This window comes from Choloepus didactylus, chromosome 8 (genome assembly GCF_015220235.1).
Source record: "Choloepus didactylus isolate mChoDid1 chromosome 8, mChoDid1.pri, whole genome shotgun sequence".
NCBI classification, from domain to species: Eukaryota; Metazoa; Chordata; class Mammalia; order Pilosa; family Megalonychidae; genus Choloepus; species Choloepus didactylus.
This window is the reverse complement of record NC_051314.1, coordinates 37,696,824-37,714,842: the sequence shown is the minus strand read 5'-3', so window position 1 is coordinate 37,714,842 and position 18,019 is coordinate 37,696,824. Positions and strand designations below refer to the sequence as shown.

The 18,019-nt window shown below is 38.9% G+C and overlaps 1 protein-coding gene across 1 annotated transcript; it reads right to left on the bottom strand.

Annotated features, from left to right (window-relative positions):
• Positions 1 to 12,922: 12,922 nt before the first annotated feature.
• On the bottom strand, positions 12,923 to 15,599 carry BTG1 (BTG anti-proliferation factor 1). The gene is made up of 2 exons (XM_037847147.1): positions 15,127 to 15,599; positions 12,923 to 14,230 (listed from the first exon to the last, which is right to left on the bottom strand). The coding sequence occupies exons 1-2, from the start codon at positions 15,272 to 15,274 to the stop codon at positions 13,863 to 13,865; spliced, it is 516 nt and encodes a 171-aa protein (XP_037703075.1). The 5' UTR covers positions 15,275 to 15,599; the 3' UTR covers positions 12,923 to 13,862.
• Between the last annotated feature and the right edge of the window lie 2,420 nt (positions 15,600 to 18,019).

Below are 18,019 nucleotides of genomic sequence, written 5' to 3'. Positions count from 1 at the left end.
CAATAAGGGGGGGGCTGGGGGGGACATGGTGGGGATCAAGACACCAGGAGATCCTACCACTTATTTCTTTTTCCTACCACTTTTATGTACCCTTTTTTTGATTTGATGCTCACCCTTTACTGCATTCCTTTGTTTTCTGGAGCTTTGAGAAATGCTTCTGCCTGTTCTTGCTTGTTCAAAGCTTCTGTGTGGGAATGGAGCCCTGAAGTTTCTTACTCCACCATCTTGATGGGAAAGAATTCCTTTTAAATGGTGGGCTTGGGAAATCCACACCACATTAAAGCAGCTTTGGGATTCACTAGACTGGGGGATGGAAGTGGAGGGACGTCAGTTTTAGAAATTTGTTTTTGTTTTTTCTGTTTGATTTTGAACATAATTTTTTTAATTAGAGAAGTTACAGATTTACTTCTTTGCTTTCTTGATCCTAAAACGAAGTCTGGCTAAGTCTAGACAGAGCACTGGTTTTCTAATTTAGCTGTCCCTTGGAATCTCCTGGGGAGCTGTGCAAAGTACCGTGCCTGAGTTCCATCTCCATAGTTCAATTTACTTGGTCTGAAATACAGTCTGGACACAGGATATCATGTGTGCTAAATACATAGATGAGCATTTAATCCAGATCTAAGTGTAACGGTAGTATTTTAATTTCAACTCTTCTTTCCAGAATGTAAGGCTCAGTCTGCAACTTTGCCTTTTTTAAAGTTGTAGTTGTTAGAACTTCACCACCAAGTGTACCTGATGCTTTGTCAACCACTTGCTTCACTTGTTTATTGCCTGAGTCCAAAATGAAGAGAACCTAATACCAATGAAAGAGAATCCCTGCACACAGCAGGCACTCCCTAAAGGTTGGTGATTTGAAAAGCTTATGAAAAATCTACCCTACTGGTTCATAAAGTGTCATGTGTATTAGTCTAAACCAAAAGGATAATAACATTTTGCACTTCATGTGAACAACAGCATATTTTTTCTGATGGGATGACAAGAGAGTAGTACAAGAAATATTTTTTCTTTCTCTCTTTATCAAACCAGTGCCAGGTATCAGAAGAAACTACATAACAATAACAACAACAAACACAACCAAACTAATCAGCACATTTCTTTCCCTGCACTAATTTAAGGGCCTGTGCATACACTTGTGACATCTAAATGGATGTAAGATTTTCCTTTTGCACCATTTCCTGAAGAATTTATTTACTCTCTCCTCTTTCCAATGCTAACCTTCTACCTGTCCCAGCCCCCAGCAAACACAGATCTAACACATCCACACACATACCCAAGTCTGTGTTTTGTTCCCCTGGAAAAAATTTCTAGTGAAATGAATGTTTCCACAGAAAAAAAGATACTATCTTAGACCAAAGAGTTGCACTCAAAATGCTGAAATATATTTTTTACTCTAATAATACCCTAGAATCCTTTAACTATAAAAGAGTCAACCAACTCCATTTTCAATTAGCTTTATCATAACTTTATTGCCTAACACAAAGTGCTACACCAAATGACTAAGCTTAAAAATAAGTTTGCTCCACCAGTTAAGTGTTTTTTATTTTACTCTAAACAGTAAAATGTTTCCTATCTAAGTTGACATGTTCAGTGTGAGTAGGTGGAAGGGAAAAAACAAAACAAAACAAACAAAGGGGACAGTCATTAAGAAATGAAGGCAAGATTTTCTCATGAAAACCTAAGGGCAAAAACCCCACCTTTGCTAGCCAGAGAATCAGAGCAACATTTTGATAAGAGAATGCACTTTGATCCACACTGATGAATCTGAGAAATATTCTGGGAAACATGCATAGATTATTGCAACAAATATTACTAGCAGATTCACAAGGCTGTGATCGCTATCTGTTTCATTACTGAGTTTCAAAATAACAGTTATTTTGTTGTGTTCCCAAATTTAACATCAAGGAATTTTGGTTGTGGCCTATTGTCATACAGCAAAAATATATATTGGTGTTGAAGAGCATTTTGAGATAATTAGTGCGGGATCTGTTGGCATGTATAAGAACAAGTTTGGGAGATTAAAAGAATCTACTTAAATGATCCAAAAGGTCTCATGACACCTTTGGTAAAGATTTGCTTTGGATAAAATGTCTAGTTTTGTATGAAATTTGACATAATACCTATTGCTTTTCAGAGTGTATTTTCCCACTTTTTAAATTTATTCCCTTCCCCTTTCCCCACAACCCCATCCTTCATCCACCCAGTTTTTAGTCAAATGGCCAGAATTAACTGATTAATATTTATTTGGGGACTTTGAGAGGTTTTTTTTTTTTTTTTCAAAATCAGGAAGAGATTTCTGCCCCTTTTTTGGGTTTGCTCAGACTATCAGACTGGGAGAGTGATTTGGACTCAACCAGGAAATGCAAAAAGTGTTCATCCAATTATTATACAGCCAAAGGAAGACAACCTAGTCTTGGAAATAGCAAGTTTTTTGGACTGATCGGAAGAGATATTCTTACCTTGTGGGCTGAGCAGCATGGATGGAGCAGAATTCATGTTGACATATATTTAAGAAAGTATGTTTTCATCCATCTTTGATAAGGAAAGTGGACACAGAGAAATATCATTTTAACACCTTAAACACTTTCTGTAATTCAAGAATAGGCCAGATACATGTCAGCCCCTTAAAAAGATAAAGAATTCCATGATTTTTTTGAGTGACTGAATGATAAAGGTAATGGATCTGCTTTTATCACCAGTCTTCTACACAAAAAGTCAGGGGCTCTAAATGACAACAGTCTTTGTACGGCAATCACAGATTTTGTAAAGAACAGGTTGTTTTGGATAAACAAATTTTCCAGTTATTTAAATACCAGCAAGAAAACCCTTTTTGTTTTTAAATGCTTATCTGTTAGCTGCCCAGCTATACACCCTAACAAAATATTGAGCATCTTGCTTAGTCTGTATCATTATACTTATTAAATGTCAAGTTAAAAAAAAGCAGACTTTCTTTTGCTTTTATTCAGTCTTTTTTATCAGCCTGTTTATTATGATTTGCCATTCTCTCTAAAGTGGAGATTAGAAAAAAAATCCAACTGGATTTTCCAGTAATCAAAATGGCACTGATTCCTGAGACATGCAATAACCAGAAACAAGTAAAATGAGTTCAGGAAAACAACTGCTGTAAACAAGTGAGTTGACACTATAATAAAGAGTGTCAGAAAATTATGTATTAGGGAGGGATTGAGACTGGAAGTTTGGGAATTCATCAACTACTTTCAATGGAATGTTCTTTCCCCAGATATCTCCTAGGCTTGTTCTCTCATCTCCTTCATGTCTTTGCTGAAGTGTCACTTTATCAGTGTGGCCCTATTTAAATTAAATCCTTCAGAGAACTCCTGTGCCAGCTGAAGTCCCCAAACCCAGAAGCAATAGCCTCTTCAAGAACTTCAACCAGATGTGTCCCCTTTCTCATAACGTCGACACCCCTTTTCAACAAGAACAAATTAGGGTGGTCCCTGCCTAGACATCCCTGATCGGGAAAGTTATTAAACTAGAGGAAGGGGTAGCAACAGACAAGATGAAATTTAACAAAGGATTATGAATACTGAATCTCTATATAATTTTATTTTTCTTAGTTGCTAGGGTATTAGAATAGCTAGAAGGAAAGAATGAAATGGTGGAACTGTAACCCATAGCATCCTTTGAAATTTCTTCTATAGCTACTTGCTGAATTGTAATTTGAAAGCTATCACCTTTTTGTATACATGTTATATTTCACAATAAGGATAACTGAAACTATGGTACTGTAACTCATAACAACCTTGGAAATTTCCTATATAACTACTTGCTAAATCATACTTGAAAAATCTTTTTTAAATATATATTTCACAATAAGGAAATAGCTGAAATGTGGAACTGTACCCCATAATAGTCTTTGAAATTTGCTAACTACGTGTTAAATTGCACTTGGGAAGTTATCACTTCTATGTATATATGCTACATTCTACAATTTAAAAATATGATTAAAAAAATAAATAAGTAACATCCTTGCCCTGCCCCAGCACTCTACTTCCCTTTTCTGCAGGACCACTTCTGCTGTGTTGAACAAGGACAGGGGACAATATTCACAGAACTAACAGACACCTGCTACTTTGCACCTATCATCTACCATCTGACACATCATACATTTCACCTGCTTGTTTATCTCTCTCCCTGGAAGCAGGGATTTTTGTCTGTTTGGTTTACTGGCTTATCTCCAACAGGCACATAATAGGTGCTCAATAAATATTTATGAAAGCACAGATTAAGCTAAGCGTCTTCTAAAGTTCTGATCTAAGAGCCCCTAACTTTAAGGTATCTCTAATGGGAAAATCAGACATGAACCCAAACAATTATAATACAAAGACGTAAGAAGTCAGTGCTTAGGGAGGCTGTATTGGTTACAAGGTAGTGCTTGACCTCAGACAAACATAGGATTCTATTCCCTTGTTGGCTGTATGCATTTGGGTAAGTTATCTAACGCCTCTATGTCTCAGTCTTCTTGAATAAAAGATGACTATAAAAACAAAGGTCTACCAAAGGGCATGAGGAGGAGTCCGTGATGCACATAGGTGCTTAGCACAGTTCTGCAGTTCCGCAGCATCAGGACAGATCTTATGGTGGCAGAGCAGGGGGTCTAAAGCTGTTTGTAGCTGTGGGAAGGCTTGCCAGTGAGATAACTGACCTGGGAATGAAGGAAAAACTGTCCTCCAGGCAATGAAAAGCCACACTGATTTTTTCTGTGCTTTAAACATGAAACTTCTTATAAAAATGAGAAATGGATCTACAAGTAATATGAATATGTAATCAGGGTGGAGGCTTCTCCAACAGGAAATAGGTTATTGACAAGTCTTTCCACTAAACAAATAGGCTTTAACCCTCCTTACGTCTTCACTGATTTGCAATTCTTTCTAAAATGGAGCGTAGACAAAAAGTCCAGCTTGTACTAAAATATGAGGGCTTACTGCACTGAGAGTCAATGAAATGTCCTTCGTAAACCACCCACCATCACCACCCCCATGTGGAGCCTCTCTTGCTCTGACTGCAGAAGTTCCGCTATGCAGAACACATTGTCCTTATCAAGAAAATGAGTTAATTCAAGACCTGTGTTTCAGGATCCAAATCAGAATCCTAAACCTAAATAAAAAAAGAAGTAAACCCTCTTCTTCAATCATGGAGAATTACCCCTATCTCTAATCCCACTGCAAGTCCCAAACTCATTAACAACATTTCTTTCGGACAAGTCTTTCCCTCTCTGCATTCAAGAGTCGTTAAAGAAAGTGACACACAGCTCTTGAGCTCAATCAATTTTGCCACTAATTGTGCTGTAACTTAGGTCAATATTCTAACTGCTCTTTGGCATCTGGAGTTGAGAATTTTGCTCCAGGCTAGGAAGCAGTTATATATATATACAGGCCTGGCAGTTGTCCCCTCTTGTATGCAACACTATCACAGCAACATAATCATTATGGCTGAAGGGAAAATGGGGGGAGGGTAGTGATATTGCAAAAATTTGACATTATCCCAATAATTTTGGATTGATCAAGATTCTAAAGTTTAGGCCTACTAATAAACACCAGGCAACCCTGCGTAAGGTCATGAGTCAATGATGGGGATATGACTCAGATTTTACGACTCACTTTAAGGAACTCGAAAGCCATAGCAAATTGGGCAGGGATATACTACATTAGTAACCACTAAATCATAACTAGTTGAAAGACAATGGATTCTTCTGGTGACAATTTGTTCATGTTTCAAGTAACCACTGCCATATGTCTAGGAAGCAAACGTAAAGTTATAAAAGGAGAGGGAAAATAACAATTCATTTCTATTTTGAAGCTTAGCTCCACACCATATTTCTTAATCAAATTTTAAGTGCCCCCAAATAAAATTTTCTAGGGTGGTAGAAATGCTGTATTTCTTTTTTGGGATCTGGATGACATGGATGTGCAAAATTCACTTAACTCTATGCATTTCACTATATAAAATGTTTACCTCAATTTAAAGAAAAGAAAATTTAAGCGGCCCTCATCTTGAAAGTTACCTCCAGAAGGAACTGATACTCAAAATGTAAACCTAGAATGAAACAGTTTTAAACATCTACTTAAACAAAAACTGTTTGCAAAAATGACAAGTGCTAAAACAAAGAAAAATATGGAAAATACTCAAGGTATTTGAATTGTGTCCTTTCACACATCATGAAAGTGACCCTAATCCAAATGCTACTAGCATTCTTAAAACCCAAATTCCCATGCTAAATCTTTCAAACCTCAAATGGTCATTAATAAGAAAAAAAGTTCTCCTCAATCAAAAGAAAAAAAATACACTATTCACTAAAAAAACAAACAAACAAAAAACTCATTAATAGCTATACAAGAACAGATCACAAAACCTACAGTGTTCAGTAATCTTAAAAAAACACACTGAGTTGTTTGGGTTCCTTTGGACTAGATAAGGTGTCCTAACTCCTTGACACAATCACTAGGAAATAGACACACTGTTGGTTGCCAAACCTCTATTCAGAGATAATACTCTTGACATAGCCTGTAAGTGGGGTGACCATATGTCCGGCTTATGCTTATAGCCTGGGTTTAATTATTAATAGCACTACCTTACTTTCAATGAGGTTTGGTCTCACTATTGTAAGACCCCTTCACACCAGTAACATTGGGATTCTTTCAGTCCCTGCCAGTCACCATCTACCCTTCAGCCAGATTTTGTTTTTGCTGTTCTCTTTTCCCTCCTCTTCTTCCCTCTACTCATCCTTCAGAACTCGGCTCAAGTGTCCCTTCCTCAAGGAAACCTTTCTGTGGTAGTCCTAGCCCTGGTGTAGCTCTCACAGCATCATTTCACTTTCCTTCCTTACATAGCATGTCTCAGATCCTTTTTTTTTTTTTTTTTTTTTTTTGCATTCTTTTGATAACTCTCTTTCTCCCACTAAGCTCTAAGCCCCTGGAATGATCTCTTCCGTGCTCAGCACAGTACTTGGTACATAAAGGGACTCGGTAAGTATTTGTTAAATGAATGGGTAGATACAGGATGAAATACTTTGCATTTTAACCATGAGAAAGGACCCCAGGAGACTTAAAGGGTGGTGGGGAAAATGCAAGAATCTGGAAGTCAGGGGAAAAGACCTTGTATCCAGTGTTCCAATATTACATAAGTACTACATCTCTAACTCTATAACCATAACTACTGCCTCTAAGGATAACGGTTCTGTAACACCGACCACCTAAATTTTAATTAGTTCCAAACTCCTATTCTTACATCACAACTGTAGACAACTGAAAAGCAAAGTGACTGATTTTTTAAAAGGCTACACACAATTCCAAGCAGGGCCTGAACCACACAGGGGCTTTAAGACTTCTAAAAGGGTCAAAGGGAATTTTGTCTTAAGTCTCGAGGTTCTTTTAAGAATGGGGCCCATTGTTTCCTATACTATTGCAAAATAAATTACTATGAAGCTTTCCTGGCTGAGTACTTACTTCACTGAGGTATGTGGTAATGCTATACAACCCTATGGCAAGCTATCCAATGAGGATATCTTCACACAGAAAAAGGGACTTGAGTTTAAACCAAAAGAACCCATGGTCATTGACTCATTTATGACTGACTCGGGAAAATAAATGACATTAGTGATTCAAGCAAACATTGCATCAGGTTACATCACAAGAAGAAATCCAAATCCAAACTGATAACTTATAAAAAGGCTGCTTTTCTTTGCAATAAAGAAGTGCCCACACTACCCTAGATTAAGAAGAGATTGGTATCCACTAAATTGTTTGTAAACTACTGTTTGAAAATCTCTTGCAAACCCATGGCCAAATACAAATGTCTTGAAGGACTGTAAATCCTGGGAGAAGTCAACATACTTTATATAATAAGGAGTTGTGAAGATTAAATAATGGATGCAAATGGGATTGGAACTGGGCCACTTTGCTATACATGTTCAGTAGGATTACCCAACTCCAATTTAAGGTGTCTTCAATATAGACAAAGGATTTGAAGGATTCCTTCTATTTTGTCCTTTACTGAGAAAACAGCTCTGAAAACCATAATCTTTTAAGGACCCAACTCAGGAAAGTCTAAAAACAAAACTTCAAGGCCTGGGTTATCAGTACCCTTAAAAAAGGGGGAAAGAGAATAGTTCATTTATCTTCCTTTGTTATCTCAAAAACACAAATACATTGCTTGCAGCTACTGTCTGAAACAGACTTTCAAAAAAATCAAACCCAAATCACATTGACATCAAATTTTCAAAAAACCAAGAAAACAATTCTGCTATATTTAGTTGGCCTCCATGATAGTGTCCAAATTCCAAAAATCCCACCATTCTTTGCTAGATGTTTTCTTATGTTTATTTGACCTGACAGCAGACTTATGAGATGGGCATTATTATTGCCATTTTTACATATGAAGTGAGGAGATAAGAGAGGACAAGCAACTTGCCCAAAGTCAAAAGCACAGATCAGGATTCCAACTCAATCTTCTGCTGAGTCCAAATTTAGTATTGTTTACACTAAATCCCAACTGTTTCTTAAAGAAAGAGGCCTAGTTTTAAGACAGTATATGCCTCCTGGGCAATGAGAAGTTAAATATTCATGTTCTAACAATGTGAAACAAGGTAAATCATACAATGCAAATATACCAATGGTTAAGAGCTTGGGTTCTGGGGATAGAAAAGCCTGAGTTCAAATTACAAATTAGCTATTTCCTAGCTGGGACAAATTACTCAAAGCTCTCTAAAACCTCACTTTCTATCCATAAAATGAAAATTTAAAAATACTGACCTACCTGCAACCTCATTCAGTTGTTGGAAAGTCAAATAACTTGAAGGCTCACATATGCAATTTATATGCAATACAACTCCATTTAGGCTATTGACTTGAAGGGACAAAATCACTATAAATCAAGAAAACTTAAAAATGCTTTCAATCCTGTTTATAGCTTAACTGCCAAGTCTAATCATTTTAGGCCATGCCCACTTACACACTTTCATCTTCTCAAATGAAGTCCAATTCGTTAGTCATCTTTCCTTTCTAAAAGTTTAGGTATCGCTCAGAACAAAGAGGGGAAGATACAGGCAACTTCTGGTTCAACGGTAAACACTAAAATAACTTAATCATTGATCTTACAAATGTTAATTCAGTTCCTTGACAACCACCCATATGAATAAAATAAGTTTAAACACACAGCAATATGCAGTTTAATATACAGAAAGACACAGATTCTGAATTGGTATACACCAAGTTTTGGATATCTTTTGCTGCAAAAGAAGATGCCCTTATTTTACAAATAAGGATTAATGCAAACTAAAATTAGACACCACAATCCTCTTTGGATTGCTGTTAACAGCTTCAAGACTTATCACTTAAAGGAAGAAGATAATAATCACAAGTTATTCTTGGTAGAGCACTCATCCACTTTAGTAATAACCTAAAGAAAGTCTCTGAACATTTTTGATTATGCACTCCCACCAATACAATTTTCAAGTGTACTATATACACACACACACACACACGCATACATAATTTATAAATTGTGCCACTTGCTTTTGCATTTAAACACAAAAATGTATGCAAAAATATTTTAAAAGAATAACAATAACTTTAGAGATGACCCATCTAGACAATTATTGAATATAAATTCACCCATGGGTGAGACTCTCTTCTAATCATTTGTAAACAATAGTGATTGATGTAATATTCTCCAAATATACGAACCAAGTTGACTTAACTGTTTTTTCCTGCCTTATGGTCCCCATTGTAATGTGAAGTGTTTGGCCTGTACTTATTTCTCCTTCTACCATCAGGAATGGGGTCACAAATGGCCGTTACAACTTAAAAATTAAGAAGAAACACTATAATCATCAAGTAGTTTATAATCAGCAGCTTAAAAAATATTCTCCCTTTATAAAATACAAAGACAAAAGTACAACCATTATTATTTTAATTTCTTTAAAAACATCTTCAGGAATATACTTTATTCATGCTTCCCATTCACTTCTCCCTCAAGCCCAGTTTCCACTTAGGCCATAAACCTGTACTACCACTTTGACCTGCATATTCACAAAAACAAATTGATTGCAGACTTTATCCCAGATTCATGTAGTACAGAATCCCTACTGAAGGGACTACCAAACTCTCTACCAAAAAATTGTGCTGGCAGAAAATACCTTTTGATTTACACCTATGATCACAGCAAATCAATTTTTATCATCGAATCTTTTCCATTTTTTATTTCCCCCATCCTTTCCCTTTCTATCCAACCCTAGTCTTGAATCATTTCCTCCTTCAGCATCAGTACTCTCTATAATTATATAGAACTTCCAGGAGAATGTTGTCTTCTTCAACACTAGAATGATAAGGATGATGAAAAGGCTTATATAAAAGTCAATAGTTGAACTCCAAAATGTTTCTTGTATGATTCTTCAACCATCAGATGTCAAGAAGCATTTTGAAAATTAACTTAGAATACTAAAAATGGAAACCTTACCATTTTGCTGTTTGACACAATGTACATACCAAAAGAAAGTGGTACACCAAACAAACTGGTGTCAATTATACTACACGAACTGTCTGTTGAAATGGTGTCAATGCTCATTGTTAATATATTATAAGACTTTCTTTAGCTGAAAAACAAAGCTACCAAATTTAACATCTGGTTTAACAATGTTCCTTCACCTTCTATTCTCAGAGGAAAATATAACATCTACAGAAATTATAACTAATAACACACAGATTCCTCTGGTCTACTTGTAGTCCCATTTACTAATGTAAATGATTTAAGGACTCAGTTAAGCAGCTCAGTTTGATTAGCAGTACAAACTACTATATTTTTTTCCTGCGGAATGACTTAAACCATTTGTGCAAATATACCAAAAAGCAATCTTTTGGCAGTCTTTCCAGTTTACAGTTGCAGGACTATATTGCACATTAAGGGTAAGAACTATGATTCCCATTCCAGATCACGGGGGAAACAGCTACATTATCCCGTATGAACTCCAATTAACTCTTGCTATACAATCCATTTTAACCCTTACTTCAAGTTTAGAGTAAGAGACTACTTATATTTGGCAAAAATGGAAATAATTTAAACCTTAGAAAGTAACATTCCTCAGAAATACATTGCCAATAACTATGATTACTGGTGCCCATGGGAGCTAGTAATTTTTAAAGCAGTCAGCCTTTCTTAAAATAATTTTTAAGAGACTATTTTTTAGCGAAGACTTTTTACATCACCTATTAAATAAAAATATACAATTATATACAATTGGCATAGATGAACACATGCAGACCTGGCACACATCTGCATGTGCATACAACGGACACTCCATATTTTTGTTGTAAAAGCTAGGCAAAACATTCCCCAGAAGCAATGAACAAGAAGTATCAAACAGCTACTACACTGTAGTCATAAGCTCAGCTGTATTGTCTAGGGAACATAAAGTTCAAGTCACAGGAAACAGCTGGATGCTAGGTCTCAGGCTAATGTTCGCAAGCCTTTTAAAGAGGAACTTTGCAAGCTGCTCCTTACATGCCAGACATCACCTGAATTCTAAAAGAAACGTTTATTAAGTTCTCTTCCTGCTAAATTTATAAAAGTAACCGAGTTATGTCAAATATTCAAAAACAATTCTCCATTTGATAACAGGCTTTATAACAAAATTTTTAGGGACTAAATATATTATTCAACTGTCTGGAAATTATTAATGCCTTACCTTAGGTCTGCAAAGCTTCATCAGTTACCAACCTAGCTTCAAAGGATTTACCAGATGAAATACAGTTGGCAAACAATAGTAGCACCGAGAGAGACCATATAGAAATTAGAATACCAGCATGTTTTTATTGCAAATTCAAGTGTGACGGTCTGGGGGACTTTTCACTGAATGGATTGAAAACTAAAACTAGTATTTGGCAAGGTTACTCTGTGTGCTGTAGTTTCAGGAATTCAAACCCCCAAGGATGCCCTGCCAATAAAGTGAACAAACACCACTTTTACTCTAAATACCTATATGTTTAACGTGTATTCCTGTGTAGTCTACAAAACCAGAACATAATGTTACAGGTCTGAAGTAATTTAGATTTCACAGATATTTCCAGTGTGAACCTATTTACATGTATACAAAAAAAAGAAAAAAAAAGCCATGATATAGTATGTTATTTAACTGTGCAGGCACAGCAAAACTCTAATATTCCACTTTCAATTTCCACTGGAAACCATTTGTAATCCTCTACAATCAGAGAATTACCAATATGTCTTTATCATGTGGGTAGCGTAGCAAGGGACACCACCAGCATTCCCAACGCTCATTTGTTCATTTATGTTTTTAGAATTTTTCTGAAATAAAAGTCTGAAAATGAGTCAAAGTCAGCATTTCAACTTCTGAAAATAAAAGTCCATAAACATACCTTTTGTTGAACTCCAGCTTAGTGATTTTTATGTAAATCTTGCAGCTGATGAAAAAGCAAAAATCAACCAATCTCTCTCTGCAGTAATTAGCCTGTTCTTTAAGACTATGGGTCATCTGCCCCAGGACTTTCTAATTGAACAAGAAATCTGTCGGGGCAAAATAATTGCTTTTCAAAGCAAAGTGGAATAGACATGTACATCTTCAGTTCAACAGGGAAGCCATGAAATGTAGTCCTTTTGAGTTATCACTTTTTGGTAGATGTTACCTTTGTCCCTTTATCCTCATTTCATGAGATTAGCCTGTGAATTTATGACCACATTTTGACGTTGTAGATTTTAAAAACCATGTTACCCCTGTATTTCCTCTAACACCTAAGCTAAATATGCACACACAAATCATCTTCATCCCTTATCAAATGTTTTTTTTAGCACGACCAGTGTGCAACTGGCATTCACATAGCTTATAGAACCTAAGTCCTCTGAGGAAAATATTTATTTTTGCTGAACCTCTATAATCATGACAAGAGATTGGTTAAAATGCCAAGATAAGAAACAATTTATTATAGAGAGAAGAAAATTTTCTCATCCAAAATATAGAAATCTGTACAACTTTGCCACAATCAATATACATGAACTGTACAAATTTACACCAGTTCATAATTTACCAAATAAAGATGACTAACAAAGTTCACAAAATAGATGGTGGTTTGTGGAAAAGACTTTTACCCAATTAAGTACAAGGAAAGTTACAAACCAGACCTCCACTTTCTAAAAATAAGGTTACTCAGGCTTAGAAAACTACAAGCTAGCAAATGTACACAGAGCTGGCTGGTGCTAACACCACAGTTGAGACAGTGTCTTTTTAAGGGTCTTTTTTAAAGCCTGTTGCCATGGCAGATTCGGGTCACTTGATACTTTCAAGGCCAAAAACACAAGGTCTGACCATTTCCCCAGGTCATGCTTACTAGTTTGTCTTATGTACATTTATATATATTTAAGTGCTAGGTAAAAGTCTTGTCATAAAATTTCCAGTACTACCATGTTTAAAACATTGTTTTCCTATTAAGCTGCCAAAAAGATTAATGATAACAATTTTCAAGTGTAATAGTGCAAATTTCCTCTGCAAGATCTACAGCAGAGAAAGATTCTTTGAAATACAGATTTGCATTAAAGAGATCAATGTAAAAACCAGGTATAATGTCTGGGAGAAAAACTGAAACCACCCTAGGACTTCACTCCCTAGCAAATAAAGTGATCATTTACTTGGACTCACAGGCTATCAAATCATTGAAAGGTACTGTCCAAACTATGGCACTGTCACTTAAAAAATTTTTTTACCATTCTATCTTGTGCCAGATCTTCACAGCTGTGACATGGTTTAAATTCCATAATCCATCCCCAAGAGGAGCCCACCCAAAGCAAAAATCAAATTTATCCATCCATTATAAGATGATCCATCCATAGACCATATCTTAACCTGATACAGTCATCATATTGTAGCTTTTCGAAGGGCTTGTTCTGCCCAAGAGAAGTTCCTCCTTACAGCTGATTCTGCTGTCTACCATTTGCACGTTGGTGTTGTTTTGAGTGCTACCTCCTGCTGGTGAGGCTTCGTACAGCACACAGATGGAGCCATCCTCTCCAATTCTGTAAGACACTTCGTAGGGGTCAACCCAAAGTGTGAGTTCGCTTGGGAGAAGCCTGAACAGCTCCTGACTGCTCAGTCCAATCCGCTGTGCTGCCTGTCCAATCAGAGGATCCATTTTATGGTTGATGCGAATACAACGGTAACCTGATCCTTTGCACGGCTTTTCTGGAAACCAGTGATGTTTATAATGTTCTATAGAAAAAAAGAAAAACATAAAAACAATGCTTAGATCGTTACTGTTAACTCCCGCCGTAGTTTCCTCCTCCTCCTGGGCTTGTTTCAGAAGTGAAAATGAAAACCAGCAACTTTCTTGAATGTTCAGGATTGCATGCGTCCCCGCTCGTGTACGGGGATAGGGAAAGATCAGGCATGGTTTTACAAATAACACAATACGGGACTAGACAATCTTAGGGAACTAACCCGCCGAAGCGACAGAACAGGTATCACGCGCGCAGCCTCAGCCAGCCGGATGGCACCGGCGGCCAGGCGGGAACCTGTTTACTTTCTCCATCCCTCCCCAGCCACACACAATGAAGTTTGTAGCTCTGCAGAAGCGAACCAGCACTGGACTGTTAACCCCGAAGGGAAGAAAAACAACCAACCTTAAACCGCCCTTTGGGCAGGGCTATAATTGTACCGGTGACAAATACGATGATTAATGGGCAGGGAGGAGGACGCAGGGGTTCTGCACGTCCGGCCCGCGCTGGCTCCGGGGCAGCGGCGCGGCTCCACACCCCGGGGCCTGGCCGCCCACCCGGCAACGGTTGGAGGAAGTTGGGGGAGGGGGCGACGAACCCACCCCAGCCCCGCGGCTCCTTTGTCCCCAAATCGGCAGACGGTCCTCGGACCGCAGCTCCTGCCTCGATGGCTTTTAGTTTCTTTGTTGTGCGTCTGTTTTCTTCTTCCCTCCGTTCGCCAGCCAGAGACGGGAGCGGGAGGTGCCCACAGCCCAGTCCCCAAACAACACTCCAGGACCCGCCGTTAGCGGCCCCCAAGCGTTGACTAACTCCCGTGGCCCCGATGGTCCGGGGGTGCAGGGCTCAAGTCCCTCGGCACCCCTCGGTGCCCGCCCGTCGCAGCCCGCTCACCTGCCAGGAGCTCCTGCAGGCTTTGGCTAAAGGTCTGCAGCTGTCGCTCGCTCGTGAGCCCCTTGGTGCGGAGGAACTTGGAGATGAAGGACACGGCGGCGGCAATCTCGCCTATCATGGTGGCAGCCCGAGTGTAGAAGGGATGCATGGGGGCGGCGGGCGGGGGCGGCCCGGGGCGGCCGGGGCACGGCGGAGCGGCCCCGACGACGGAGCGGCCACCCCGGGCTCCCTCACAAGGAAGAGGGCTGAGAGGAAGAGAGGGCGCGAGGACCGGACGGCTACTTTTTTTTTTCTTTTCTTTTCTTTTTAGTAAAAAAGTTATTTTCGAGACAGGAGGCGGCAAGAGAGAGAAAGCGGCGAGCGACGGCGGCCTGGTCACATCGCTCGGACCTCCCCAGCCGCCTCCGCCGCCAGCTCCGCGGCCTCGAAAGCACCCAACAGTTGCATTTCTAGCTCCGAGGGACGAAGAGATGTGGGCGCCGTGCAGCACTTTTTATAGCCGTGAGGAAAGGAAGTGGCGTAGCTGGAGCGTGACGGCCGTCTCCAGCCAATCCGAAGATCGCACCATTGTGACGCAAGCAGATTCGGAGCCGGAGGGGGAGACAAGGGGCTAGGGGGCGGGGTCCAGAGACGGGGAAGAGAGGGAGGAGCTGACGTAATCCGCTTGTAAACAAATAAACCCGGAGTGGCGGCTGGAGACCAAGGAGCTGTGTGAACAGACGGAGGAAAGCGAGGGTGCGCGTGTGAAAGCTCCGCCTCCTGCCCCAGCTCCTCCTACCTGCTTTCAAATCAAGGACCTGTGCCAGGGCGTCTTTCTTCCAGAGTGCGCTTGCATCGGGGGTTATTGCTGTGCCGATAATATTCTTGCTCAGGCTGTGTCTACACGCGCGCCAGCTGTTCAGATAGTGCTGCACGTACGCGGTAGTGGTCCCTCGCTACTTGGTGTTTACTCCCCTTCCCCGCTGGGTGTCTACGTGGCTGACTCCGTAGGAAGCGAAGCGTACGGCGGGACAAGGAGTGCGTGCCCGGGTTGTGGCTGCTGGCGGGCGCACAGCTGGGTTGCGGAGCAGAGTGGAGGGGACGGGCTCTCGCGGTGCTTTCTGTCCTAAAGACCCGGCCACAGGTTTCTGGAGCCCCGGTCCCCTAGCAGACGTGCTGCCAACTCCAGGAAACCATTTCTGCTTAACCCTGGGGCTGGAGTAGGGGAATGTCATTGTAGATGTTTAATTGCAAAATCAATGAATAAATAAAGGGTTAGTACGGCTCTTTGTAGTTGCTGTTTCAGTAATTTAGGAGTGAAAAGAGTGGAACTTTACCTGAATCCAGCTTAGTGCCGATAGGAAAGCAAGTTATTGACGATAAATACAACACAAATGCTGTAAAGCTTAGCCTGTGTTGAGAAACAACAACAAAAAATATGTATAGTGCATTTTAAAGCGTGTATACCCAAGACCAAATACTGTGTTCTTTTTTCTGGTCCAAACAAATACAGTCTGAGCCTTAGCGTTCTGCTGCTCTCTCTCTCTCTCAAAAAAAGTGCAGCTTATGCAGCTTATATGGATATATTGGATTTGGATATTTAAATTTTCTTGAAACCCTATTCGTGGAGCTTTTGGGAAAGAAAAAAAAAAACACTGGAAGAAAGGCGTGAGCCTGCTAAAACGATTAGTCCTGAAAGTGTTAATTCCAACTCCATTAAGGAAAAAGGAGAAGGAAAAAAAAAGAACAGATGAAGAAGAGGTAGGCAGATGGAGAAGGCATCTACCAGATGGAAATAAATATCCTGAATTAGTTGGCCATCAATATTGCAAAACACACCTCTGAGTTTTTGTTGTTGTGGTTTTTAATACTGAGCCAAAGGGTATAGAAAGAAAAGACAAATATGACTGGTTTAAAGTAGGAAAAAAAAAAAAAAACTTGTTTAAATGAAATATGTAAAATAAACTGAATTTGAAAGAATAAGGTTAGGTTCCTTTTTTCATTAAATCACAATAATTAGGAAGGGTATATGTGCAATAACTTAAATATTTACAGTAGTCTTGAAAACTTTTGACTTTGAAAGCATCTTTGAATAAATGCATCAAAAATAATGGTGAATAAGTCAGTTTCTCTCTCTCTCAAAGACTTGTTAGATAGACCTGTGTTTGAAATAAAGGTTATGATGAATTCCTTCACTGGGGGTGTGAAACATCTTTTCAAAAAGAAGATAAAAGCTTAACATTGTGAATGTGATTAAGACCAATGAATTGTGTATTAGAAAGTGGTTAAAACAGGAAATTTTAGGTTGTATGTCTGTTACCTAAATAAAAATTTAAAACAAGCAAACAAAAAGGAGATAAAAACTCAAGAAGTGAATCCATGACATAACCTAGAGCAAGTTCTTCTAGTATGCCCTTCCCCACCCACCCTTAATCATCTGCTCTGCTCATTTCCCTTACATTATCAGTCCCATCATTTGAACATTGGATTAGAAATCCGGTGAAGGTTTTTCTCTTCCACGCTTGATCACTGACTTGGATCCTCAATAATTTTGAGCTTGAATTGACTCATCTACAAAGCAGAAATAATGAAGTTAATAAAATGCTGGGATTTGAACTGAGGCTTGTCTCCCAAGCCCCATGTTTTCTCCTCTACCATTTAACTGCCTTCCCAAGTGGCATTTGGACCCTTTCTGAAAGTTTTATAAAATCATTTGAATAGGGTTAACAGAAAGTTTAACCTACATATTCATGGAGTTTTGCTCTTCCCCCATTGAGTTTTTATTTTGAGTATGTTTCTAACCTTAAATCATCCCTTTAAGAGACAACTAGATTTAAGAAAGTATTCTTTTACCTAAGGGAACTGGGCGAATGATGGGGTGGGGTGGGGAGCACTCAGAAAAAATGTAAATAAA